At 39.8% G+C, this 27,844-nt stretch overlaps 1 protein-coding gene across 1 annotated transcript; it reads right to left on the reverse strand.

Moving 5' to 3' along the window:
* Window positions 1-238: 238 nt before the first annotated feature.
* On the reverse strand, window positions 239-27,688 carry LOC105932116 (calcium/calmodulin-dependent protein kinase kinase 2). Its single transcript, XM_012871112.3, has 17 exons — window positions 27,351-27,688; window positions 18,466-18,755; window positions 18,030-18,371; window positions 16,495-16,542; window positions 15,074-15,127; window positions 12,568-12,619; window positions 12,311-12,444; window positions 9,398-9,434; window positions 9,200-9,221; window positions 9,006-9,094; window positions 7,859-8,058; window positions 7,662-7,715; window positions 7,477-7,550; window positions 7,260-7,347; window positions 4,820-4,948; window positions 4,525-4,628; window positions 239-2,049 (listed from the first exon to the last, which is right to left on the reverse strand). The coding sequence occupies exons 2-17, from the start codon at window positions 18,688-18,690 to the stop codon at window positions 1,977-1,979; spliced, it is 1,725 nt and encodes a 574-aa protein (XP_012726566.2). The 5' UTR covers window positions 18,691-18,755; window positions 27,351-27,688; the 3' UTR covers window positions 239-1,976.
* Between the last annotated feature and the right edge of the window lie 156 nt (window positions 27,689-27,844).

Raw genomic sequence — 27,844 nt, forward strand, 5'->3', positions numbered from 1 at the left:
GGCAGTAAACCAACCAACTGCAATAAACTTTTTCTGTTAGGCAGATGAATCAAATATTGAATGCGATTACTCCAGAAGGTTGTTGACGGCTACAGAAGAAGCATGTGGTTGAGGTGCAGATCCAGAGGGACATCTATACAAAAAAGCCTGTTTGTACAATTCAGTGTTAATAAACCTGTTTGTATGAGTATTTCACCCTGAAAAGAGCTCATTTCAAATGCATCCATAAAAGACCAAATTTATGACATTCCTTTTTTAATCACAAGTCTTTCGAAATTTCTCATCCAAGTTCTAGCTATTTGAGCGTGCTCCATGAGGTGCACAGTTGCACCATAAAGACATTTAATGTGCATAGTATGAGTCTTAAAAACCAACAGAGTTCAGAGAAACATGCAGGTACAAGTACAAAAAAGTCATTTCCCTTTTCTTATACATTCAACACATGAGTGCTGAACTAAAGCATATGGAAGCATTAAATGTTAGCATCAACACTGTTTTGTGTCTAGTTAATCTATGCCAACTAGACACACATTCAGTCACTTTATCTACAACATTAATGTTTTTGGAGAAAAAAAAAAGGTAAAGACCAGATGAAAAGGGGGGAAACCGGAAAAAAGAAGGTGAACATCTTGATTAGATTACGTTAGTATCTGAAATAAAACAGATAATAAATATAAATTATGTTGCAGAGTGACTGGGACCTGCATAGATTTGAAGAAAGTCTGCGTTGGCACTATGCTTCCCTCCCAACTTTGCCTCATCAGCCGGCTTTTCTAGCTCAACAATAAGTTTGACGACGTCTGTCAAATTTTTTTGCAAACTTACGCGACTGATTTACGCGGCCTCTTGTCTTTAAATAACATGAATCTAGCTAAATGAAACGAAGCTAAAACAAGGTGTGGGTTTTGACTTGAGGTTCTGTTGTCATCAAGTAAATCATAAAACATGCTTCAGGAACGTGTGAAACTCTGCCTCTGCAGCACAATGAAACACCGTTTAAAGTATTTAAGGAAACAACGACTTTGCACCAACACATTCTGCTGTTCGCGCGTGCATTACAGGCAGACTTTTAATTTTCAGCTTGCTGCAGCTCACTGAGCTTTAAAATTGAGTGTAAACACCTAAAAACAGAAACTCTTCACTGAAATTAAGAGCTTTACCAGATATAAAGGTCCTTTTTTTTTCTCCCCCTATGCCCCTCCGTTTGCAGTAAATACAAATGTGGTTGTTCACACAGCACTATATTAACCACTTTAAATCATTTAAAGCTGTCTATGAGCAGTACACGTGAAACTCAAAGTGTGGGAATTGAGTAAGATAAATAGCTTGTAAAATAAATGCATGCATTCAATGAAGTAAACATGTTTTCACTTCCCTTTTTCCTTTTTTTTTTTGGTAAACTGTACATACTTAAATATATGTAACAAAACTGGACACTGCCACGCAAACAGGAGGTGTACTCCTGCCAAAGAGAAGGTCAGCTGTGATGGTGAAGATAACCTTCCCATTTTTTTTTTTCCTCAGCTCAGTAGACCTGAACGCTTTGTCAAGTAAAAACAAGGAGGGGAAACTAGAGATGAAACTACATTGAAAACCTGAAACTGGACCATTGAAGCCTGAGACGAGGCATGCTGAGACTATAAATGCATGCGGGACAGGAGGGCGGGAAGTGTAGGTTGAGTGGGGGGGAATAAAGGAGTCATTTCAATGTTTTACGGGGGTTAATCCCCTGGAAGGTTCACAGAGGACCGTCACAAACCCCAAAAGTATGCTGTACAAGAAGAGATGATCATCGTCACGAGATCGCCACCAAAGTGCTTCAGTTCATGAGTTAGTCCCTTCTTTTTAAAGTTCTTCACATCCAACGTAAAAGGTGACGTCCATAAGAGTTGACGGTCGGTTTAAAAGAGTAAAGGGGTGTCGTGTTGTGCAGTTACAGGCAGGAAGAGATCGGTGTGCATAAAACGCTGTTCGTATCAGGAAAGAGTCTCATCTTCTCCCACGTAGGGCAGGTCCATGCTTCTCACACCATCAGTGCCCTCTTGTTTCCTGAGTGACAACAACAGAGAATCAGCAACTCAACCAAGTAAGAAAGGAAATGATTTTAAAGCCCTGTTCAGGAAATTTAAGGCTACTTAATGCAATCCTGAGCTAACGCTGTAGTTATGCTGCTATAAGCTGCTGGAGGACATCAGGGTCTATTTTTCTCACTCTGCTGAATTCTTCTACTGTTCAGGCGTTCTGTTAGCTGTGACATCATCCAAGAGGGCAGGTCATCTGCTATTACCATGTAATATAGAAAGGATTCCTGCATCAATGTGTGCTTCTCTGCTTTTGTGTCTCTGTCTTCTCTAACCCCCAGTCAGTCGAGGCAGATGACCGTTCACACTGAGCCTGGTTCTGCTGGAGGTTTTCCTTCCTGTTAAAGGGGAGTTTTCCTCTCCACTGTCGCTTCAAGCATGCTCAGTATGAGGGATTGCTGCAAAGCCATCAACATTAAACTAAATACAGACTTGATTGTGACTAAAGCACACGGGGGAAACCGCAGTGCAAATTTAGTTTCCAGAGAAGAAAGGGTTGAAACTAACTACAGATCAAGTTTTCGCCCTTTCAACAAACTGTATATAGAATATGTATTACTTTTGTTCTGGTTGAATTTCTCCATCAGAGGGTTTAGCTGCTCACAGGTGCAAGTTTTAAGACTCCTGGTTATATGCTGCAGTGTTTAAACGCTGCTCTCCTTGTTTTGTTTTCTTCATAGAAAGTGCTCCTGCCCAAATGCCTCAGTGTAACGGATCAGTACCAGCAGTGGCAAAACCCAGGAGTTAAGCACAGTGCTTATAACACCACTATCTGACAACATTAAAAGACTGACAGTGCCTAAGAGCCGAGTCAGAAATGATGCTTCAAGGATTTAGTAAAAAATGTTGGCAGCTCTAGGTGACGCTGTGACCTGCTTGAACTCTGGTTGAAATAAACTTTGGGAGAGAGACAGGGAGCTGATGCTTTTTCAGTGCTACTCTGCCTCTTTTTATTAAAGCTCAAGCAAAAAAAATGAAGCTTGTGAATAAGGAAAAAAAAAAACAGGACAAAAAAAAAAGAACTATATAATGGAGAAAAATATACATTTACAAAAACTCTGTTTACTTTGATGAAAAGTGCCTTGTTTATTTAAATCACATGGTAACAGTTTACACATTTACACCAAAATTAAGTATTGCAGCAAAACAGGCTTCAGTAATACTGGATTACATTAAGGTGTGGTTGTCTACTCTGTATAACACAATAAAGTAAATTACACCAAGAACTAGTTCATTTTGTTTTCATTTTCATACAAGAAGATTAACTTAAATGTTACTTATTAATTTCTTATTCAATTTAAGGACAAAGTTGAACAAATCAAAATCTGCCTAAAACATGAAACGCACTACCTTTTTGCCTACTATGGGAAAAGAGGTGAAGCAGATGATTCCCAATGATGGTTTTAGAAACTATCCTGAAATATTTTGTAGTCATCACAGCAACACTGGAAAAAGCTACCCATCGATCTAGAGACAGTACATTACAGTAACCCTGTAAGATTCATCCTAAAACTCCTGACATCTTCTGCCTCCAATGAAAAACAGAATTATCTGAACTCGCTTGAGGATAACAATGACGGCCGACCAACGATTCCTGAAATTAACTACTGATACTATGAGATAGAACAGAACAGCAGCATTTTGAAAGAATGTTATGGTAAAACCAAATTGCACAACAAGCCCAGATGTTGTCATAGTATCTTTAGGGTGGCCTTTCAAGGGCATCTTACCCCCAAATCAACTTTATTTTGCTAATAAACTGTTAACATTGTTGTTCTATTGCACTGTCTACATATCCTGGTGATTATTTTGACAATTTACTGCATATTTGTTTAAATCCTGCTTTTTTGTTTAAAACCGTCAGAGTGGCGCTCTCCCAGGGTTAAACGATGGCCTTGCATTGAATTTTGAATCATTACTGCTATTGGTTCAAAAGTTTTTGTGGCGTCATTTGGAGAAATTGACGTATCAGCAGCTCTGCCGCTGTGGGGTTTAAAATCTGCTTCATCTTGTGCCTCTGTAGCAAGTTGGAGTTTGAATGTTGAGTTTTGCGGTTTCTCAATCGATTTTTCAGATTTATTAGCTTAGCATTCTGTTAGCTAAATAAACTTTTACTGGAAGCCCAGACCATGCCCAGCCCCCCTGCACGTTTCCTGGTTCACTGGATGCTGCCACATTTTTCCAAGTATAAGATTGGGCAGAGTAAGATTCAGGTACGGGGATGAGTTACACTTTAAATACTACTACTACTACTAATTGAACTTTATTGATCTCACAATTGAGAAATTCACTTCTGCATCTTAACCCATCCCCTTGGGGAGCAGTGGGCTGCCACTGTGCGGCGCCTGGGGAGCAATTGGGGGAGTTGAACTCAGAACCTCTGGGACCAAAGCTCTATGCTCTAACCACTAGGCCACCACTCCCCACCTCACGTAATACTCACGTAAACGTCTGCGCTGAAGCGCACAAACTGCTGCGATCCTCCTTCCGGCTCAAGTCAAAGGGATTCCCAAAGGAGCGCTTCCTCAACATGGTTCTGACCAGGATCTGTAAAAAGTAGTAAAAATAAACAATGCAGAAGTCCAGAGATTATGCGAAAGGTGAGATTAATATTAAACAGCTTTAACAATGTTTTTTACATAAATCAACATAATTTTTACCTGATTCTTTAAAAACCGCCAGTTATATATGCTAGGGGCTATTGCCTTTTGCTAATGATAATGAACAGAGAAGCTCACCACTGTTGTCAGGCTTGGGATGTGTTTAACAGAGTTCTCCACTTCCTCCTCCGTGACCTCAATCAGTGAACAGCTGTCATCCTCAGGAGGAAGAGGCTCAGCACCGTGCTTCGTCACCCACGGATGTGCCTGGACACAACAAAGGGACTAGTGTTAGACCTAAGTTAATGTATCGTACAAGAACAAAGATATAAGTAAACACTTTGAACATGTAAGAATATTTTTAGAGGAAACTGTTTTTAGTACCGAAACAAGCTACAAATTTGGACTGTGTAAATATTGCACAACTGCCGTTTGTGCTGTTGCTCAAAGCGCTTAAGTATTTTTTAATTTACACTTTTATGACTCTCTGAGAGCCTGTATAAACATGCCGGCCTTCATAAAACAGGAACTGCACTTCCATATATGAAGTCATATTTTTAGCCTCATAGCATAATTGACTTAATTGACTTAGTCAATTATGCTACGAGGCTAACGATATGTAGTCTGAAATGGAAAAGCACGACAAACGCCTTCCAGCGGAGGTGGTTGTATAGTGGCTTCTTAGCTAAACAAAACTGGTAAGGAGGAAGCTGTCTTTTTCTTAAAGATCCATCATTTCAGGAAAATTGGTTGCGATTTGATTAATAGGAGAAGAGGGATCTCCTCAACCACCCAAAAACAATAAAACAATAGCTCTGTATGCAACACCTCTTGCCAGTATTATTAAATAATTATTTCTGCTTTAGACGTCAGTCTTGAGCAGATTCCTGGCTTCAAGAGAACAAACACAAGGCTAAGGAACAAGAACACAACACTGTTCATGCTATGGCTATGAGCGATAAAAGTAACACGCTTTTTAGACCTCCTCTGCTGATGTCTGCAGATCTATATATGAAATCAATAACTGCCTTCCCCAAACTTTCCAACAGCATGGTTTTGCCCACGATAACTCAACCCAAATAAAAAATTGATTTTGCAAACTGTATAACCCAGGCCTAAGGGTGTTACTTCAATGTTACTGTGCATTTTTATGTACATTTTAATGTGAACTTCTTTAGTTCTGCAACATTTATTTTAAAACCACCTTTGTCCTGCACTCTTAGGGTTGAACGGTGGCTATTACTGTTGAATTTTCCTATTGGTTCAAACGGTTTGGGAGTGAAAAATCCTCCACCTTAAAAGACAGTTCTGTGGCTAAACCACCGGATGTTGCCGTAGTCACTCCATGTTTCAACAGGTCACTTTCCCTCATCCTGACCACTGCAGCAACAAGCTCCGCTTAAACCTTCCCCCGCTCATCCGTGTCTTGGAACCGCCCACTTTGGTGGCATTTTTGCAAAATGTGTCTGGAGGTGGGGTTATGCCTTTACAATGGGGTGAGTTAAACTTTAAACAAACTGACATGTGATTGTACATCAGTTTACAAAGACTTTAGATTAAAAAAAAAAACATGTGGACAGACTTATTGAGTTTGAGGTAAGAGACAGATGTTGCCCTCAGAACGTTTTGACACTTGTACTGCAGTCAAATCTTAAAAACATTACGTGTAGAAAACTTAGACTTTCAGCTGCTTCCATTCACTGCGGCTATGCTTAAGACAACCAATGCATGGCTCACTATAAAGTATGTAGCACAGTTGTTGGTAAAAATGTGGGTGCTAATGCACGGCGAGTGCATTTATATTTTATTTGCTTTCATTTCCACAAGTGGTTATTTGCCGCTGTGCTGAAGACTGGGCTCCCCCGCAGAGAGGTTGTAAATCTTTGAGACTAGGTCTCAAAGCTGTTTGATGTTACACATCTGTGGACGTGAACGTGATTAAAACAGATGAAGTCAATTATTTAAATGAGTAATTTAGGCAATATGGTAACTCTTTCTACTTCAGATAATGGCGACGCAGTAAGACGGTGAAAAGTTACAGGGAAGATCATCCATATTAAAAGGAAAAGTATCATATAACATACAAGACAAATGAGACATCCCTTACTAAAAGGATCTGCTTCATGTTGAACAGAAAAACAGATTTTTGACAAGAAATATTTTTGCTTATGGAGTTTTAGCCATGAGCAGAGAGGAAGGATGTGACTAAAGACTTAGGCCAAATGTCCTGCCTTTATAACAAGTCATGTTGTCTGGTCAGAAGATGAAAACTTTATTAAAAGCATAGCATTAAAAGTGTAGCGTCCCTCAATCCTGACAAATTAAAATACCCTCCATCACAAAACAACATATTTCTGAAAATGCTTGTTACATATAAAAACTTTGAACATTTCTGTGTTTCCAAAAACATATTTAGAGAATTTGCAAAAGAGAAAACATACATTTTAATATACAACTATAACAAAAATTAAAAACAAATACTGAACAAAACAACAAACTTGGGAATCATAACTAAATGATTTGGGAATCATAACTAAAGGAGGTCTTCTCAGGTTTGGTGACTTTAGAAAGTCTTCACCTTTATCTGTGTCACTGATATCCTGGTCTCTGGATTCTTGTCCAGCATTTTCAACAGCAAATCTTTGAGGTCATCTGATATCTCGGCACTGTTGGCACAAGGAGGAAAAACAGCAACACAGAGCTTCAGAATAAACAGCGGTGGTTGAGTGAATAACATAACAGCCTAAGTTCAGGAGGAAATGTTCTGAGGTACATAAACCGCCACTGAAACGTACCGTTCTGGTATAACCACAGGTTGGGTTTTGATCTTTTGATGTAGACTAAGGATGCGCTCATCCATAAAAGGACACTGTGGAGACAATTAATATGCAAATTAATTGAACTGTCAGTCTTGCATTCTCGACTAACTATTAAAGGGAAAAGGAGTCTCCATGTTTTTTTTTTCAGTACACACACTCACCACGCCAAAGACGAAGCAGTAAAGCGTCACTCCCATAGCCCAGACATCCAACGCCTTTGAAAAGAAAAATAACAAATGCTTTAAAGCCAGGTCAACCAGTGAATAGAAAAAAAAATCTATGAAAAATCAACACTATTGTATTGCGTTATTGAACTCTGCCTCCAGATGGCACTAGCTACCCACTAAGACTGCCTCACCTTCCCAGAGAAATTTTTTCTGGTCTCAGAAAGTGTTTCAGGAGCCAGGAAGGCAGGTGTTCCCACCGTGCTGGTTAGCAGGGCGTCAGCCCCTTCAAACTGGTTACTAACACCAAAGTCTGCAATCTTGATGTGTCCATCTTCTCCCACCAACAGGTTAGAGGGTTTGATGTCTCTGTGGATGATCCTCTGGTAATGCACTGTTGAAACCACAAGACGGTAAGACTATTAGCGGCATAGGATAGTAGTTGCGAGTCACGAGAAAAGAGATCTGGAGACCCTGAAGAATCTCTGGATAATTATCATCATCGTCGTCTGAAAGACTAACAGCCATTGTTCCTGCTCATTGTGTGAAAAAAAATAATGATATTTGTTGTCATATGTTTAAATTTCAGCAAAATATATACTGGAAAACATTTTTTTTCCTTTGGGTATGATTGTTCTGATAAGTCCAGAGTTTTTTCTTTTTCTTTTTTTTTTTTATTCTAGACGTAATGCCCTCCCTCTCCTTTCTTCCCGGTAACAGTCTCCTAGACAACACGTGTGTAAAAGCTCTTCTCTTGAGCTGGAATGCATTAGTAGCCAGAAAAATCATGTGAAATGAGCTTCGTGGGTGGCTGGAGTCAAGAACAGCTCCTGTGAAGAACTTTGTAAAGCCAGGGTAGCATAGGAAGTAAAAACATCCAAATGATACAGTAAGAGCAATAGTCTAAACCGAGACATGGACAAGTCTTCACACCTTTTATTTTACCTACAAATAAGAAGACATATGTAAAGAAGGATAATACATCCCTGTGACAGATTCATTTTGACAGAAAGGGGATTCATGATTGTCTGCATTACATGCACTTTAAAAAGGAACTAAATGTAAGTAAAGATGTCTTGAAATTAATGTATTTGCCCTTGATTTGAGCAGGTGAATAAGATTATCTGCAAATGGAATAAGATTTTTGGCACTAGGTACAAATCATCTCCATCATCTAATTATGTTATTTTAAGGGTAGAAATACTCACTCCATTGGCAGATCCTTTGATTTACCTGCTCAAATCAAGGACATATACACTAATTTCAAGAAAATTTTACTTACTTTTTGAACCCTTTTTGCAGTGTGAAAAAAATGATTTATGAGAGGTCTGAGGGACTCACAGTACTCGATTCCTCTCAGCAGATCCCTGAAGTAAAAACGGGCCTGGTCCTCACTGAAGGGTTTATCAGTTGGCACCTCCATCACAGCCCTGAACACACAATAACAGGCACACACACACTATTAGCAGTCAGAACTAATGAGATTGAGTCCATTCCAGTCATACAATCATTGCCATAAAAGAGGCTTATCTTACCCTTGCTTCACCAGCTCAAACACTGTGGCAAATAAAAGAGATGAAAATTGTTAAGTAAACAAACACCTAAAAGGCTATCATACTGCAAACGTTGATTAAAAAAAATAAATAATGATGCTTGAATATGCTTTATTTTAGTAAAAACCAACTGTTATGTCTGCTTGTAGTCTGAACACTGACGGATTGGCCAGAACATACCCATGTACAGATGGTCCTCGCTGGGGTCATCCAAAACCTGGCACCACAGCGTGGGGGAACAGGAAATGAGTGTTAAATGCAAACACACACATCAAGCACACAAAGCCTCATCTTTTTTTCAGTTACATGCACTGGAATCTCGAGCAATTTCACGTAAAGTGCTGCCTGGGAAGTTAAAACTGAACAGCAGTGTTGACGAAACACTTCTGTTTAAAGGTGCGACATTACGATCTCAACAGTTATTGGTAAAGATGTGCAAAAATACTTTTATTGCAGTAGCATCATTAGGTCAAACTTGAAAATATTATATAATCTTACTTTTAATTCAAATTTAAACCAAAATCTTATACATTTTTTTAAGTCAGTGGTGCCACACTTATTGCCACTCCAGCTGTAAAGTACAGCCCCCTTTTGGCCAACACTTCAGCCCCAAGTGGTTTTCAATTACATTTCCTAAAACTGGCGCACACAAATAGAAGTATCCTTGGACTTCCTGTTTGCATAATCTCTCTAAATCATCTAGAGCCAGAAACCCTCTTACTTTTTCTTCCTTTCAACTCACCTTACAGGATTTCTATTTAGGTGTGAAGACTGAGACTTCAAGGGAGTATGGTTGATCTTTTTTGTCTGGCGAACTATTTCTGTGTTGATTTTTGCCAGGATCAATATTCTATTAAAAGGCCCCGTGATTTTAGTTTTCTAATAAAACAGACCACAAGTAGGTTTAAAATGTCCTGTTATTTGGAGGAGGTCATGGTGACCTGTACTCTGGCATGATACCTGGGTCTTAGGAAGAGAAATAAGCCCACAGCGTCAGAGATCCTCCACCATACTTAACAGTGGACATGAGGTGCTTTTCCGCATACTTATCTGTAGCATCTGATGATATTTAAATAACTCAAACATTTGAATCTTATCAGATGCTAAGGACTATTTGCATACGTTTAACTTCTCCGGGAATGTTTGTCCGATACATTCAAGCGGTTGCACAGTAATTTACACCGTTCTGCAAAATGACTGCCAACTGTCTTTTTTTGACGCGACTATTTAAACCGCATCAGATAGCTTCTCAGGAAGTGTCGTCAGTGCATTCAGCTATTTTGAACATTATGTCTTGTTTGAATTTGTGTGCTATGTGTGAATCCTGAGCTGGTGTCTCATCAAATTTTCATTATGGTAACATAGTGACAATAAAAGATTGTCATTATGTTAGATTGATTCTTTTTGTGCCAAGCCCACCTGCAGGGATTGTTGCTTAAAAGCTCAATTTTAGTCTAATTTGACCAAAACGCAAGGCTACAATTAAAGCTGTAATAGATTTCAGCAGGCTCCGCATATTAATGTTTGTGATATGAGGACAAAAAGTGCTTTTTGTCTCGTGTCACTCCCAAACACGGTTCTCCCACAGTTAACTTTGGAGATGATCTTTTACCTTTTATAATTCTTGTCACTGTGTGTTAGACATTAGACGGTATGACACACTCACAGTATGCTAAGCTAGTGTTAAATATCAGTGTTTCTTGGTATCAAGGTATTAAATTTTTGAAAGAAAAACATTTAGCTTGATCGAATTACTTTTAATTAACATAGCTTGCAAACAAGTTGGAGCTTGTCAAATGTAGTTTTAAATCAGTATTACCTAAGTAAGAATAATGGGGGAATCTCCTTAAGTCTCTGCACCATCCCTGGCCGTATTCTTTGTGACCAGGAGTATTTCCAACCAGCCAAACTTGTCTGTGTTGTATGTATGAGAAAAGTGTAACAGGAAGAGGTTTTGAAACCGGTATTTCTCCTATCCGTATTTCTAACCAGGGACCGCTAATAAGTTCATCTAAACTCTGAAATTCAGAAACTCTAGATGAAAAGTGTTTTATAAGGACGAGTGATTTCATTCATCATTTTTTATCAAATGATAAACGTACGGTACCTAAATGTGGAGTTTGATTAGTCAAAACATGTGATTTTGCTACTGCAATAAAACAGTTTATTCTAATTTTATGGACAGGTCCTTTTAACGCATTTAAGCTTCTTGATTTAAGCTTCATTTAACGCATTTAAGCTTCTTGATTTAAGATTCATTTAACGCATTTAAGCTTCATCCAACTGTTTTGCTGTCTGTCTCCCTCCCTTAAACTAGATTTGTATTCCACTAGACCTGTATAACAGGTTTTGGTAATTATTCAGGCCCCTTTTCAGCCTAATTTGACTGCAACTTAGAACGGCTCAGTTTACAATGTAACCAGCATTTATGCTTTGGGATATGTTCAATAAACAGGAATAGAATACGATACAAAAAAAACAGATTGATTTGTTACTAAGTGGGAAATTATCAAAATGTCAAGCCCAAATATAGAGGGGGGAAATCTATAAATATTAAAAATGAGATTTTTGTCACAAATAGATTCAAAGGAAATTGCCACAATTCACCAATAAACATAACTGTAAAATAAAAATCATTAAAATAGCACTATTTACTGGAGTCCCAAAGCCTTAGAGATGGCTTTGTAGTCTTTTCCAGATGTACATTAAGCCAGTCTACAGATGTCAGTAAGTTTATTTCAGTTTAGTCCTTGACATTCATAATTTGTTGCTGTTTGTGTAATTGTAGCCTGTATAAGCGATTTCTTGAACCCAGAGGTCAGGCAGTATTCGGGTCTTGCTGTCAATAAAATGTGGTTATTCATAGTAAAATAATGATTTTACAAGGGGTGCAATTGTATTTTCACACAGGGTCATGTTGGTTTGGACTGCTTTTGTCTTTTAAATTAAATTGGCTTTTATTCATTATTTTTCTGTATTTACTCATATTATTCATGTCTGATATTAACATTTGTTAGATCTACAAGATTTAACTCTGCAAAAAAAAAAAAAAATAATTTAAACAGATCAATTATATGTTATAAGATTACAAACCTCTACTAGTTTAACTACATTGGGATGGTCTAGTTTTTTGAGAATGGCTATCTCTTGATAAACTCGTTCCAGTGGCCCTTTATGCTGAGCGGGACCCTCAGGGGCTGCTCTAGTTCCACGAGGAGGTGGTCTCCCTGATGTAGGAGAAAGCGGTAATCAGTGAACAGCAAGACATTAGAAAAAAAAGACACAAAAAGACAAGTGAGCTTTATCATTTATCTACCACTTTAGAGTTAAAGACACTGCTCCGGACTTACGTGGGAAGCCTGCCTGCCTCAACAGCCTCCTCTTGGACAACAGCTTCATGGCCTATACCAGAGGGAAATAGGTTTAAATTTAGCGGAGAATAAGAAGGAGGGCAGGGGGTGGGAGAACCCAGTGGGCAGGAGATCCAGAGAAAAGATGAACAAAGAGGCAGAAAAAAAAGAGAGTTAGATACTGCACAGTCAGATGCTGCTGCCCACTCATACACCTACTGTACAGATGACAGTCGCAGAATCTACAGGAAATAAAATAAATCTTCCCTACCTTGAAAATGGTTTGTGTGGTTGTGGCAACTAATGTTTCTCAGTAGCTACCAGAACAAATGACTACACAAGCTAGACTCAAAGGGGGTCCTTAGCAAGCAGAGTGTGCTAAAGGGGAGCTTTGGACAAGTATTCAAACCCACTGAATTTTTCAAATTTGTTCTCATAATAAAATAAACTATAGGTTGTCTGTAGGTTTTATGCGATAGACATGCAACAATATGGAAGACAGCAGTTTTGTCAGCTGAGACACCTTCTGACCACTTGGGCTGCAAGGTGGACTTGTAGCGCACTGTTGCCTTGCAGCAAGAAGGTCCAAGGTTAAAAGTCTTTCTGCGAGAGTTTGCATGCTCTTTGTGTGCAAGAAGGGATTCTGTCCAGGTACTCTGGGTTAATCCCACAGTCTACAAACTGTTAGGATCATATTTCTGTCTAAGTGGCCTTTAGGCATTAGTGTGTGCATGCATCATTGTCTGTCCTGTGCGTCTCTGTGTTGCCCTGCGATGGACTGGCAACCTGTCCAGGGTGGACCTCCTAATGACTGCTGGACAGGAAACATCCAGCCCATGGCTCTGCAGGTACAGGCAGGTACATGTGATGGATGGATAAAAAATCCAATGTGTGGGGCATGATTAACTATGAACACAACACCGTGGTAAAAACAAGGTGGTCGCAGATTGAGCCATGTTTACATGCAAACAATTCAAGATCGGATTAAAATGTATTCAGATTAAATAATCAGATTGTTTATATGGACACACAATTAATTAATCTGATCAGAATGTGCGTGTATCTGCACCTGGCTTTATTCAGAACAGAACCACTCTGGCATGCAAACATATCAAATTCCTCTAAAAAAAAAAAAAAAAAAACAGAAGTAGTACTTCCATCTTTGCTAAACAACAAAAAATAGCAAACAAAGCAGTATTATACAAGTTCGTTTGTCTTCCGAGCGCCCAGGTTTAGCACAACGTTCTAATTATGTTTGAAACGTTACTCAGTAAGCAACAATTTTAAGCTCTTATCTTTTAGATTTTTATTTTATTTTTACAGTGTCCTGTCTTGCAATGTCGCAATAAGAATTGTTGTCTAAATGCCAAATGTTTTTTTTTTTTTTTTTTTTTACAAACAGAGGTTTTATCAGGAGCCTCACCAACGCAGAAACACGTCACGTTTACGATGGCCACACCTGCGCACTCAGGTCAGTTTGCCACATTTGGAATAATTTGATCCTGACAAGCGTTTACATGCAGATTGATCGGATTATTAACCGGCATACACCACCACTCTCATTTGGATTACAATTTCGTTCTGGTTGAGCTTAATCCGATCATAATATTCCGATTGGCTTGTTTACATGACGCGTTTTTATTCCGATCGTCCGTTTATTCCAATTACTTTTGTCAATGAAAACGTGGCTACTGTGCTGTGGTGACGATTTTTCTTATCAGGAGCAGGGTATCCTCAGAGAATACCTGGTTAAAGCTACAGGACACTTCCAGCAGTACTAGAACTCCAAATTTAGGGCTGAATAATATTAGGAAAACATGAGATTTACATATTTTGTAACACAATTTTTCCCTTTGACTTCTCTTTCTTTTTAGCATTTAACACAATAAAATCTGTATCCATAAGACTTGCATTGATCATAACGACGGGATCGTTATGATCAATGCCTTTTCATTTGTGACATCGATGCCTAAATCCAGAGAATCTGTGGCAGGACTTGAAAACTTGATATTCCTTGACACTATCTATCCGATCTGACAAAGAGATCAAAGGGTGGCTTTAGTTTGCCTCACTGAATACCATGTTTCCTTTAGTTTGCGCTTCACAATTATAGACTTGTGTTGATCTCTCACATAAAATCCACATATAAAATACTAAACCAGTCCTGATGTAACATGTTAGAGCCCCCCCCCCCCCCAAAAAAAACTCAAGGGGTATGAATACTTTTGCAAGGCACTGTACTTAGAGACAATTCATCTGCCAATCCGCTCAGCTATTATAACAGCGATATAATCACCAATTGTGGCATGTGAGCTTTGTCACATGGGTGAAATCACTAAAACAATCCCCATACCATTTTCAGTCACTGTCATGCAGCTTAATAAGTAATAATTATGAAGAGCAAACGACATTCTGAACTTTGCCACAGAAGTAGATCACGCATACAGACAACAGGCGGATCGTTATTGTAAAGTTCGGCTGTGGGAGTGGGATTCACAATACTCACGTAGTACGTGTTGTCATCCTCGTTGTACGCAAGCTTGACAACACCATAAGAGCCCTGCGTACGAGAAAAGAAACATGAACTAAAAAGCACTTTTCACACAAAATAAAACATTATTAATATGTAGAAAACCTCACAAGAGCAAACGCATGCGCATCGACACACAAGCTGCGGTGAGTGAGCCCGCGCTGAACAAGCACCAGCTGCTTCAGCGTGAGAACAGAGAAATTCAAATCATCTCTCCATCGCTCTTTCATTTTTGATTCCAGGCTAATTAAGGAAACTGGATCTGGTTTGTGCCATCACGCCCACCCCTCCCTCCCGCGCAGGCCTCCAACCCCACCGCCCCCACACAGGAAACTCTGTGCAGAAAGTGGGCCCAATTAGAGGTCTGAGCAGACAAATTCATACACAACAAAACAAACAGCGAGAGAGCGAGAGAGAGAGAGAGAGAGCAGACTCAGTTCCTGCTGGGGGAGCAGATTGTAGCATGGAGGGGTAGCACAGAGCTCATCCCACAGACGCTTCCATTGCAGGAGTCTCTCCAAGGATCCTAAATGGCTTCAATTTAGTAAGTAAAGCTTATTTGTTAATCGCCTTTCGCTGGAAAAAAACCCCCACCACGGAGCGTTTTCCAGAAAACCAAAGAAAACAGCCGCTAAAATGAAGTGCAAATTTAAAAAAAATAGAGAATAAGACAATAGAAAAGTTCAAACAAGAGTCCAATGCAAAAACTGATCTAAAAATAAGTAAAATGTTCTTAAAGTTAGTGTATTTATCCTTGATTTGAGCAGGTAAATAAGATTATCTGCCAATGGAATGAGTATTTTGACCCCTTAAAATAAGATAATTAGACATCCTTCACTTGAAATAAGATAATTGAGATGAATTGTTCTTATTTTAAGTGCAACATTCTTATTCCATTGGCAAATCATCTTATTTACCAGCTCAAATCAAGGACAAATACACAAATTTTAAGAACATTTTACTTATTTCTAGTTCCGTTTTTGCAGTGTCCAGAGCATCAACTAAATGCAGCAGTAGAGGTAGACTACAGACATCCAGTCCATGTGATGAAATCTACAGCACAGTATCGTCCTGCTCAACAATACTAACAATCTAAACCATGCACACATCTACCCCCCCCCCCCCCTCCCCTTCCTCCATCATCCACTAAGCCTTGCACAATCCTTAGAGAGCACTATTTATACCAGCCTCTCATCCATCTTCCAACTCTCTCATGGACGGGTGGTTTACAGAGTTTGGGAAACGAGGACAGCCGGGAGAGAGCATATCAGAGGCTGTTGCTGCACGTCCTCGCTGATGTGCGTTTACTTGACAGACACGCAGTAGGCGGCGAGGAGAGAGGGAAGTGGAAGAGTTCGGTGAAAAGGGAGCAATCAGTGAGTGGTCTCGGATGTTACCTTTCCGATCTCATCCTTCAGTTTGTACTGGTTGAGCTGAACGCAGTCCTAAAGGAGAGAGAGAGAGAGAGAGAACAAGAAAAGGACGTTTTTTTTCCCCCCTTTTTCAGAAGAAACATCAGTGGTTATATATTCTAGGTAGAGGGCTTCTTGGATATTTGCACTAAATCTGATTCTCTTCAGAATGTCAAACAAAGTCAAGTACGTTCGATGGCCACAAAGGAGGTATTATTTTCCCTTTTTATTTCCGTCAAGACAACTTAAGCCGCTCAGACAGCACGCCGTAGCCATGAATTTTTATTTGATTTCAAAGAAATCTTATTTAAATGGAAATAAGGTGGACTCAAAGCATAAGGATACGGTACAATCCGAGGCAGTGATAAGTCTGTGTGCGTCCCGTATACAGACAGCATATGGGAAAATCCGCATATTGGATCAGATTGTTCTGTATATTATCCATATATGGACATATCAGCACCTCGGATAGTGCCGTATGTTTATGTGTTTAGTCCATATCCATAAATATTAACCTTTAGCATGAGAAATAATTAAAAATGTGAGATTAAAATCGAGGTGGATATGACATAGGAGGAGTATAAGCTTTATGTATGGGTCATAGCACAGCTACAAATCTAAGCAGATGCAACCAAACACTTGTTTTACCTTCACAGGTCAGTGAAGGTAAAACAGACCCCTATGCAGTCTACTTGAGTATTTACTTAATAAAAAAAAAAAATAACTTTGTACTACGTAACACTTTCAAACCCAAATCTGATTCTAATATGAAAGAACCTTTGCGGGACGTAGCACTAAACAAAGTACTGCCCACGTCTATGTCTAACAGCTACATTCACTGGGTATAAAAACCTTACCTGCGCGTCCAAAGCTTGATCTTAACCGGTGCTGCTGCTTTAAGAAGAAATGCACAAGTAATTCTAAAGATACGCAGCGAGAGTTCAGGTAAACACTGTGGTACACTAGCAGATGTTAAAGAAGAGCACCTCAGAGAATTACTCTGTGTCAGCAGCCGTTTGCCCATTCATGTCGGATGCTTTACTCATGCCTCAGAGAATACAGTAAGTCGGGGTGCAGAAAAACTACAGATTATATATAAAAATTTACTATTGTGGTGTTATGATCTCAAATTTACTGCTTTTCCATTCATTCTTCCCCATATAATTAAAGAGGAACTATTGAACAGTATGAGGATATTTACCTGGGTAAATATTACCTACGTTATTCAGCAGAGTAAAATGCGATTCTGGAAATATGAACTTCTTAATATCGGATATCATTAACAGCCTTGATATGGATCCATCAACCGACCATTTAACCATCAATCCATCCATCCACCCCGTTTTTGCAAAGTCTTTTCTTTCATATTACTGGTATTTAATGCTAACGAATGTTTAGGCACCCTATAGCTCAAAAGCAATGTGAATTAAAAAATCCATAATAACAAGCCGATAATAAAGATTGTTTTTTTGACTCTGAAATTGTTTTGAATTGGCTTCAGTCTAATGGCGGTATCATACCTGGAGGTCTGTGATGGAGACACTGTGGGACTCCACGGTGGGCCGGCGGGGCAGGCGTGGAGAGGAGTGGGGCGACGTGATGGGAGAGTAAGGTAACGACGGGTAAATGTAGCGCCCGTTAAGTCCAGGGGAGCTGCAGGGCGAGGTGGCATTGTGCGAACGCTCCTGGAGAGAGAGCTTCCGGTCCGACAAACTTAATCTACCCCTTTGCTCTTGGCTTACAGGCAGCAGAACCTCAGAACGGCCAACTGTGTGGGACAGCAGGTCGCAGGACGGAGTCCGGAAAGGTGCCGCTGCCGAGGACGCGGGTTCGGGCGTCTCAGAGCTGTCCATTTCTTCAACCTGACGACACATTGATTTTCATTTCCTATTTTTAAAGGAATATTTACACATTTTATCATTTTTAACCGACGTAAATCCGGATGCTTCACCTCACCTCTTCCTCGCCGGCCTCTCCAGGTGGATGACTGGGTTCGTACTCCGTGATCACAATGAGGGACTCCATGGGGTCTGGGGGCGGCGTGTCGGAGTGGGCGTTCAAAGGTGGAGCGGGACAGCTGCACAGCAGATCAGGGAGAGGTTGTTGCACTGACGGTGCATGACTGGCGCAGGCCGCCGAGGACTCAGCAGAGTGCCAGGGAGTTACATGACAAGGAAACATGGCGCCTCTTCACAGACCTAGACAACCGCTCCTCCATCAGACTGCAGCCTCAAGGCCAATTGTGCCTGAGAAAAAAAAGAATTTCCAGAACAGGAAAGGACGCATCAAAAACAAGCTAGACTTTCACTTACACAGATCCCTTCCTCCATTACACATTAATTTATTTCTGAAAGCAAAATCTGTCGAGCTCTATTTGGCATTAAGACATCAATTCTTATTGCCACATTGCTAGACAGGACACTGACAAGGAATGGCTTAAATATTCCAAATCAAATGACTTTTAAAATCAAAGATAATCTTAGAAAACAACAAACCTCACTTTTCAAAAGGATGATTAGAACACATTGAGAGAAAAAAACCTCTCCAAATCAACCTGATCCTACTTTACTAGCAGCACCCAGACCTGATTATTGAGAAACTGATTCATTCCCATAAAACATAAAAAAAAAGTGTACAAAACCATTGTTAAGGCTTTGGGACTCCAGCGAACTGCAGTGAGAGACATTAAGCACACATGGAGAAACGATGGAACAGCGGAAGACCTTCCCACAACAAGCCAGCGCTCTGACGGTTCACCAAACCCACCAAAACCCACCTGGGTTATTGCGCATCCACTAAATTCCAGTCATCCTTTCAGCACAGCTCCAACTACGAGTTGTTCATGTGTATTATACTGCACATATGGCATGCCTTGTAAGAAATGTAAACTGAAGCTTTCTATAACTGTTTTAGCTAGAGGAGCCATAAAATCGTTTAATCTCCTGTGAAAACCAATCTCCACTCTAGTGTTGGATGGAGTTATTAAAGTTTAGCACTTTCCCCCACAAACTGACGGAGATTAAACATGTCAAATTCGACATGGCATTCCCCCTTCATGAACTGTATTTGTTATGAAACTAAATCTGTCAAAACTGCATCCCCCTTAAACTGTATTTTCTAACAAGCACCATCAGCATACCGCTACACATCCGGGAGGTCGCACAAGAACTCAGAATAACATCTAATGCAGACCAGAACAGGAAGAGAGAGACTGGACAAAACTGGGATCCACGGCTGGTTAAAAAGGACATAAAGGCCCGGTTTACATTCGTCCATAAACAACATTTAGATGATCCAGAAGACTGGGAGGGGGGGGGGGGGGGATATTGTGTGGACTGACGAGACAAACGGGACCTTTCAGGAAAGTCGACAGCTCCTGCTGGGAGTGGCACAGCTGCTTGTTAGCTTTAGGGTGCAAATACTTTTTCCACCCTTACACGGTGGTACACCAACATGTGTCAGGGTGAAAAGAACCAAGTAGACCTGACAGATCTTTGTGCCTTAATAAACAAAATCATCTTAAAAGCTGCCTTTTGTGTTTACTCGATTTACATTTTCTTTGATAATAAAATGTTCTCTGCGACATGGCCATTTTTCACAGCACTGTTGGGGGAACCATTTGTTTTCTGGCGTATGGTTATAAATAAGGGCAAATCAAAACAAATGAATTATAGTGGTAGATGTTGTATAAAATCCAGGCTGTGCCGAGAAGCTGTAACTGCCTCCTCTCCTCTAAAAGGCCACTTTATGCCATCTTATTAACAATTTAATCTACACTCACGCTGCTAATTCATGCTTCACTGACTTGCTGCCAGTTGCCTTGTAATTTTAAGCAGCTATGGGTTGCTTTTTGCCTGCAAACGCTGACAAGACACCGCTTTCTCATTTTGGAGCAAAGGTCAGGTTCGCTTTCTTATCAAAATTTCAGCTTTCCCTCAACGCCGGCATTCTTCTTCCTACAAATAGCCGCTTGCGAAAGGTTCAAAGTGGCTGGTTAAAAACTGTGCTTCAACCAGTCCATGAATGTCATGTTCCGCCATGTTTATTTTATTATTAGTTGGATCATATTTTAAAAGGGCGGTAGAAAATCTCCAAAAAACAGCCGGATCATATTTTCTAGTGTGGAACTATGTTACTGCAATAAAATCTTTATTCTGCGTTTTACACTCTGGGCTGTCAGAAAGTATGGAGGCGTTGTATTTGTGGGAATTAATCACGTTTTGTGAGTTTTGTAATGGTCCTTTTTTTTCTGTTAACATGGATAAAGTTCATAGTTATATAATGATTTGCATCCTAAGCAAAGTTATAGTGCATTAGGATTTTCAGCCCCCCAGGTGCTGCATTCAACATATTACTTTTAGTTTGATGCAGACTGGCATAACGGTTTTGGTTAGGCTCATTAAAACATTGCTAAATATTCTAAAGTATAAACGATTGCAACACCTTCCTCAGCATACCACTGAAGAGCTGCAGAAAGCTGTTAATCGGCCCTTTATTTCCTATTATTATATAAAGTATTATATAAAGTCAGGGTTAGAGGACCAGAATTGAGAACAACTGGCCTAGACTGCAATAAGTGTTTGTTAATTATTTAGTTACCATGGATCCATTCACACTTGGAGTTTAACGTTTTAGGAGGTAAATTGATTTTATTGTGGTAAAGACATTAAGAAACTACAACTAAGTTGTTTCAATGCCAAAACAGATGCCAGCCAGAAACAACCTTTTCTATAAAACATTTTTGAGTTGCAAATATTACATTTTAATCTTTTTTCTAGCCGTAGCTGGACGGACTTATTATTGGGGGCCATGTTTGCTTTTTGAAAGCAGAAAGCCATTAACACTGTTTAATTACATGTTTGTTTATCACAAGTCATATCGTTATGGCAAAAAATTCCCCCAAATTTTTTGCATGTTTTCCTAAAACTTTGCAGCCCTTGTGGGAAGTAACAGATTCCTTTCCTTTCACCGTCTTTTGTGAGCTCCTCGTTTCTTGAGGTGTGGCCATCCAGACAAAGCAGCTGCAAAGTGGAATATGAACTCAAAAGTAAGAGGCATCAAGTAAATTAGACGACAGTATGGTTTACACACGCTAAAAAATATCCTTTCATAAACCTGCATGTCTCTAATAACATGTATCGCAAAGGCCTGACCACCTACGGAGCTGGAGTATCGCAAACCGAAGCTTTTAAATCTCAAAAAAATAAAATAATGCTTTACACCTAATTAAACATAAGCAGACATTGCGGTTTTCATTTGGACCCTCAATGGAGTCTTGACTTCTTCACACACGCCCTCTAATGCGCTAATTAATTCATCCGAACACGTCTAGTTGCGCCGGTTTCGGCTCTGGTAAGCAGATGCAGAGTGATGCATCTGAAGGAGCAAACGTTTGAGTAAGCTTTTGATGTCAGTTACACAACACGATTAATTATTATCTCTACAGCATTTAATGAGGACTTCGGGGGGGGGGGGGGGTTTGTGCATAAGTTAAGACCAGAATTTCCATCTCCAAGTCCAGTCGGCTTCTCGTGCGCTCATTATCTGAAGAATGAGGCGAGGAGGACCTAATGCCACTTTCAGGTGGCATTAGGTCTGAGGTCAGAGTGAAGTCCTGTAAAACACTAACAGATGCTGTCAAGCTCCAGATGTCTCCTACACACGACGTCACATGACTTGACCTGGACAATCTGGCCACGAGGGGAGAGGAAAGCAGGTCTTATGGCAGCCTGTGGTGGTGGTGGGGGTCCGACTCAGGGCTATGTACAGCATTAATTATGACTGAGACGACGTCCTGTAGACACGCCGGTACAAGACGGGGCCATCTGGAGCAGAGAGGAGCATCCCGGGCTTCAAGTAAGCGCCACCCAGGGGCATCGGTGTCAGCGGTGAGTGGGGCCGTGCCGGAGATAAGCTGCTGTAAATGCTGGAAAGGATCTCCTAGATTAACTTAAGTGCAGTTGTTATCGCACGGCCGAGAAGCCAGCCAGTCATTTATCTCCAAATCGGGCCGCAGGAACACAAAAGGGGGGCCAAGGCTCCAGCAAAAATAAGAGCCTTGTTTTCTTAAATGGAAACTATGCAGAGCAACAGTATCTGACCTTCGTTTAATGTGGAATATGCTAGGCAGCCACAGCATTAATAATAGGAGTATAAATAAGTATGTTAAAGTATCTTAAAGGCATTTATGAGTGAGTTTTTACTTCTTTATTTTTATCTTTCAACTATCTGAATATTAATCATTAGGTTATCAGACAAGGGTAGGAAAAAGGGTTAGGAACAATTTAACTGCCACCCTTTATACTGTAGGCCTCAGGTGGCTTATAGATATCCTGAATGGGACCAAAGGTTGGACTTTTATATGCACTCATGTTTAAATGGAAAACATAAAAGGGGCCTTTTGATCTGTAATATCTTGTATAAAACAGGAAAAATACTGAAGAACCTCTGAATGTAACATTGAACAAAGTTCAGGTTTTTATATATATTTACCTACAAAATAATAAAGATCCCCTTTTTTAAAAGTAAGTTACTGAATAAATGTAACATGGGGAACTAGATGACGTTTATCTCGGCTATTATTTCCACATGCTTTGACACAACGTTTCCTGCCATATTTCCCCCGTCTCATCAGAAATGTCATCATGGTAACATCATGACAAGAAGGATTCTTGATTTCTGATTGGAGGCGACTCAATTGTGGCAAATGTCTAAATACTTCTGTCAATATCAAAATCATTCGATCACACAATAATAATACTCATCTAGCGCAGGGGTCCCCACATTTTTCAACCTGCAACCCCCAAAATAACAGTGCCAGTGATTGCCGACCCCCATTTGGCTTGGGCCTTTTTTTGGTGGGTTTGGAAATAAAGTAATAAAGTAGTAATTTTATGAGAATGCTTACAAAAAAGCGAAGTCTTCCCCACCATGTTAGAATGAGGAATGTTGAGCATCTTGTAAAGTTATACTTTGGTATCAGTTTCACAAATAAGGAAATTCTAACTCATTTTAGCACATAAGCATCAAACTAGTATTAGTATCAGGACTTTGAAACCATTGTGCAAACGACTGACTATATCCTTGTGTGTGGAAATACTGTTTCCGAAACAGGATGCTTTTTCCCCACAGGAAGTAAAAAAAAAATAGAAGTCCACTTTAAAGCAAACAGATCAAAATTCATTCTAATTGTTCTTGTGAAATTGAGAGTTTTTTTTTTAAATACATTTTCAATTAAATTTGATATACCCTAATTTTCCCCTTCTATGTCCAAATTTGCTCTTTTCTATGCCGCCCTTTTAAATTTCACTAAAAGAAACGCTTCCAACTAAATTCTTTTCCTGGTGTTTTCCTATGTAGCAAAAAGGTATAAAAGCATTCCTGTTAAGGAGAGTGGGAGAGAAATACTGGTTAAAACTGGGTGTGAGAATCAATCTGGTCTCCAGGTAACACCTGCATCTCACTCAGTGGACTAGGTCCTCTCTGCAGGTTAATGCTGCCCAACGTGCTGAAAGAAACAACTCGGACCGAAAAGCCTCCAACAAATTTGGAATCATTTTATTTTATCTCATTACAAAAAAATCTGTATAAAAAACAAAAGCACTTCATACCCATTTCCCTACTGATGGTCTCTGAGTAACAGGCTACAAATTACTCGTATTTAAGCTTTATCGCCGTTTATAGTAAATTGGAAAAAGCTCTTTGTGTTTTACGGTCAGGCTAACATTTTCCTGACAACTTCTCTACATGAATTAGCCGTGATGCCATAAATGCTCTCTACAGTGTGCTGTAAATGGTTTCTCGTCCAAAACACCAGCATTCATTTCTTATTTCCTTTTAAGCAGCCAGTTTGTTACAAGATTCTTGTCCCCAAGAGTTGTCTAGGCTCTCAAGGCTTTCCTGTAGACTTGAACCACATTTTAGTATCATGCATCACGTTGACTGCTAAAAGGACTTAATAACTAAAAACTTGGCACACAGCAGGAAATCATCTGGTGGATTGCACATGTGTCAGTGTTAGATTTTCTTGTTTCCTGTTACGAGATGACAAGATATTCAGATGTTCATCTGCTAGAGAGTTTACATTTTAAGTTATGAAGGTTTTACCATCTTGTTGAGTTTGGGGTTCAACTATTAAGGGGAATGAGAGTCATTTGGATTATGAGTTCTACCCAATATCTCTGTGCTAAAGTATGGCGTGAGCAGCAATTACTTCAGAGTGACAAAAGCTCTGCTCGGACTAGGAGCCGCTCACTTTTCCTTGGTAGAGTGACTCCCAAGGTTACCTACCAGTACATTTCATATGGGGGCTCTCAAAACAAGAGCCACACATCTGACAAAGATATGACCTAAAAAAAAAAAAAAAGACGATTTAAAGTACTCTGCAAAAGAGCTGGCAGGCTGGTCTCAGTGTGAGACTAAGTGCAATAAAAGAAAAAAATAAGAATGTAGTGAAATTTACTCACAATTTTGAGTTTCATTCGCTTATGCAGTCAGAATATGAAGCTGTTCCCTCTGAGGTAGAGATGGTTATGGAACGCTTCTCAGTGTCTATTTTGTTTGAGGCCAAACATGCTGCTGGTGCTGGTGTGAAACAACTAAATTTGCTTTTTTTAGCAAGACAACTAATAATGAGATGCCAAACTAAATGGAGTACTGCAAGGGGAAAGTTCTGTGGCTATCTATACATCTATCTGGGGCATAAAATAGCACGGTGATGCCCCTACCCCACGTGTTACTTCACACTTGTCAGTCCGCTGGCTGATAGAAGACTCCTACACTTCTTTCTTGCCTACAGCAAAGTCAATTTCTTCTGTTAGAAATACTTCTGGCCCTGAAACACAGTGTAAGTCATAGTCCCATCAACTTTATTAAGCTAATTCTCTTCTAGCTACAGATGACAAGCTGCAGGTTGGCTACGGATCGAATAGCTCCACCCATTTGCCAGCTAACATCAACTTCTTATAGTTGAGTTACTCTATAAAAGGGTAGTGATAAAAAAAGCACTTGAACTAAATTAGCTGACTTTATAGTTTATTTTAAATCTGTCTCAAAACCCATCCATCCATCCATCCATCCATCTTTTAACACGTCTATCCCCTTTCGGGTCACGAGGGGTGCCGGTGCCTTTCTCCAGCTGTCAATGGGCGAGAAGCAGAATTGTCTCAAAACCAGGAAGTAAAAATATAGTTTTAACTGTAATAATTAATGTTAGATTATTAAATCAACAGTAGGAATTTGCTTGCTTTTTATGTCCAATGAAAGCAATCAAATCTTTATTTATTTATTTTTTTACTTGGGGTAATAAATACCATGAGATTCTCAAATTTGCCTATACTGAGCCTCCACCCTCAGGTTTGAAAACTTAAGCCATCTTCAAAGTTATTACATAATCACGTTCTGGTGTAGATCCCTTGTGGTTTAGTTTCATATAGTTTTATAAACCTACAGCGGGGTGGTAGATTAAATCTCGTAATCATGGTACATAAACTGCAGCTTCACATTTTTTATACAAAAAAATATCTAAAAGAAATTAAACATGTAACAATTGTTTTAATCTAAAACAGTAAAGTAATAATCTATGGCATGAATACACTTATTAGATGTGATATACATTTTTTAACACAAAGAATATTGAAGAAAAAAAAACAAGAAAAATAAACAATGTCAGCTTCTTCACCAGACATCCTACATAAAACTTACCTCAGTAAAAGTAATGTATGCCGATACAACTAGCAGACTGTTTCCCCAATGGCAAGACAAGGCAAATTTATATAGCACATTTCAGTACAAAGACAATGCAAAGTGCTAAATTGGCTGTATAGTCAAATATGGCGTTCTTGCGAGCAAGGGAAAAGTTATCAAGGTTCCCATGAAGTTTGGATAATGTTTCGCATTTCCCTGGTCTGAAAAACGTGTATACAAAAAGTGAGCATGGACAAAACCCATTTGCTGAATTTAGTCAATATACTGGTTTCGAATTGAATTCTCATTATCCTATAATTGCACACACAAAAAAGGTGCTTTTTCAGATTGTGGCATCTGCCTCATCTGACCATAAAAAAAAGAGCATTTTAGTCTTCTGTCACTTGGTTGTTGACCTACAGGGAGTCCAGGGTAAGAAATAAAATAAAGCACAACCATGTAACTTAGGCACTTTGTTAAATGATACCAGTCAGTTACTGGTACTAAAATGTACAAAAGTCCTTAAAAAGTTGCAGCGTCAAAACCATAAAGAACTCCTAAGATTAATATCTAGAAACACTCCAATTAAACCTAAACGCTGAATGTAGGCTGATGACAGTTTTTCTGGGGAAGAATGTTATGCAAATTTACATTCCTCTTTTGAACTATCGTTACATAATAATATAGCACACATTCGGTTTAGATTCGCGCATTTGCACCAAACAACTCAAAGACATTAGATTGAAAACGTGCGACTATTAAAACCCCAAACTGTAAACATAAAAAAGGAACCACATACCAACTATAAGCCGCTGTCAGCGCAACACTTGGCTTATTTTGGCAGTATAATCGCCAACTTGCGATTTTAAAGACTTGTTAAATTGATTTTAACCATCAAAATACTAAAAAAGGGCATCTTTCTCGCCCAAATTGAAGTGAATATCACCGTTGTTTGCGGTGCCAGCGAGCTAACTCCTCTCTTGAGTCAAGCAGCTCGGCTAACGTTAGCAGCTGCCAGCGTACAGATGTTGCAGTTAACGGGCGTCAAAGATGACACTAACGACTCTAAAGCTAAAAAAATATATAATAAATAGTCGTCGACACGGACACTGAAGCCGTAAAAAAAGGGACACATTCTGATATTAATCAAGTCTTACCTCGATGCGTTAATGGGGGCGTAAACACCAGAGACGTCAGGGTCCTTGTTCCAGCTGAGGTGTCGCTGGAGCTGCTGCCTGCCAGCTAGCTAGCTCCGAGAGACGGGAGAACGGAGCAGACCGACAGCCGACGCTGTGATGGAGCCGTCGACAGCGCAGGACCAGTGCTTCACACGGAAGAAGAAACCCCCGCCGGCAGCACGCTCTGCTCTACGTAACGCTGAGAAACACGCTCAAAGAGGCTACAGCAGCGGAGGCAGTCTGCGCTGCCTCTCGTTATTTTCATTTTTCCTCGCCACTTGACAGCGAGACGCTTCATGGTTCGTTTCTGAGCTGCACTCCACGGCCAACAGCGACACCTGGTGATGAACCGGGAAATTACGCGCGTCGGAGGAAAGTCTCTAACCAAAACACACAGCCATCTCAACTTAAAAAATTAAAAATCCATCTTTTTTGATTTGTCCCAATAAGCCATTTTTTTACTTGAATTTAAT

Source organism: Fundulus heteroclitus, chromosome 8 (genome assembly GCF_011125445.2).
Source record: "Fundulus heteroclitus isolate FHET01 chromosome 8, MU-UCD_Fhet_4.1, whole genome shotgun sequence".
Taxonomy (NCBI): domain Eukaryota; kingdom Metazoa; phylum Chordata; class Actinopteri; order Cyprinodontiformes; family Fundulidae; genus Fundulus; species Fundulus heteroclitus.

What these genes read in the sequence shown, in the direction of transcription:
- LOC105932116 (XM_012871112.3), bottom strand. Translation starts at nt 18,690, where the DNA reads ATGTTTCCTTGTCATGTAACTCCCTGGCACTCTGCTGAGTCCTCGGCG. An exon ending in TTTGAGCTGGTGAAGCAAGG is followed by an intron (nt 9,095 to 9,199) that starts GTAAGATAAGCC and finishes TTGTGTGTTCAG; the next exon opens with GGCTGTGATGGAGGTGCCAA. An exon ending in GAAAAAATTTCTCTGGGAAG is followed by an intron (nt 7,716 to 7,858) that starts GTGAGGCAGTCT and finishes TTCTTTTCAAAG; the next exon opens with GCGTTGGATGTCTGGGCTAT.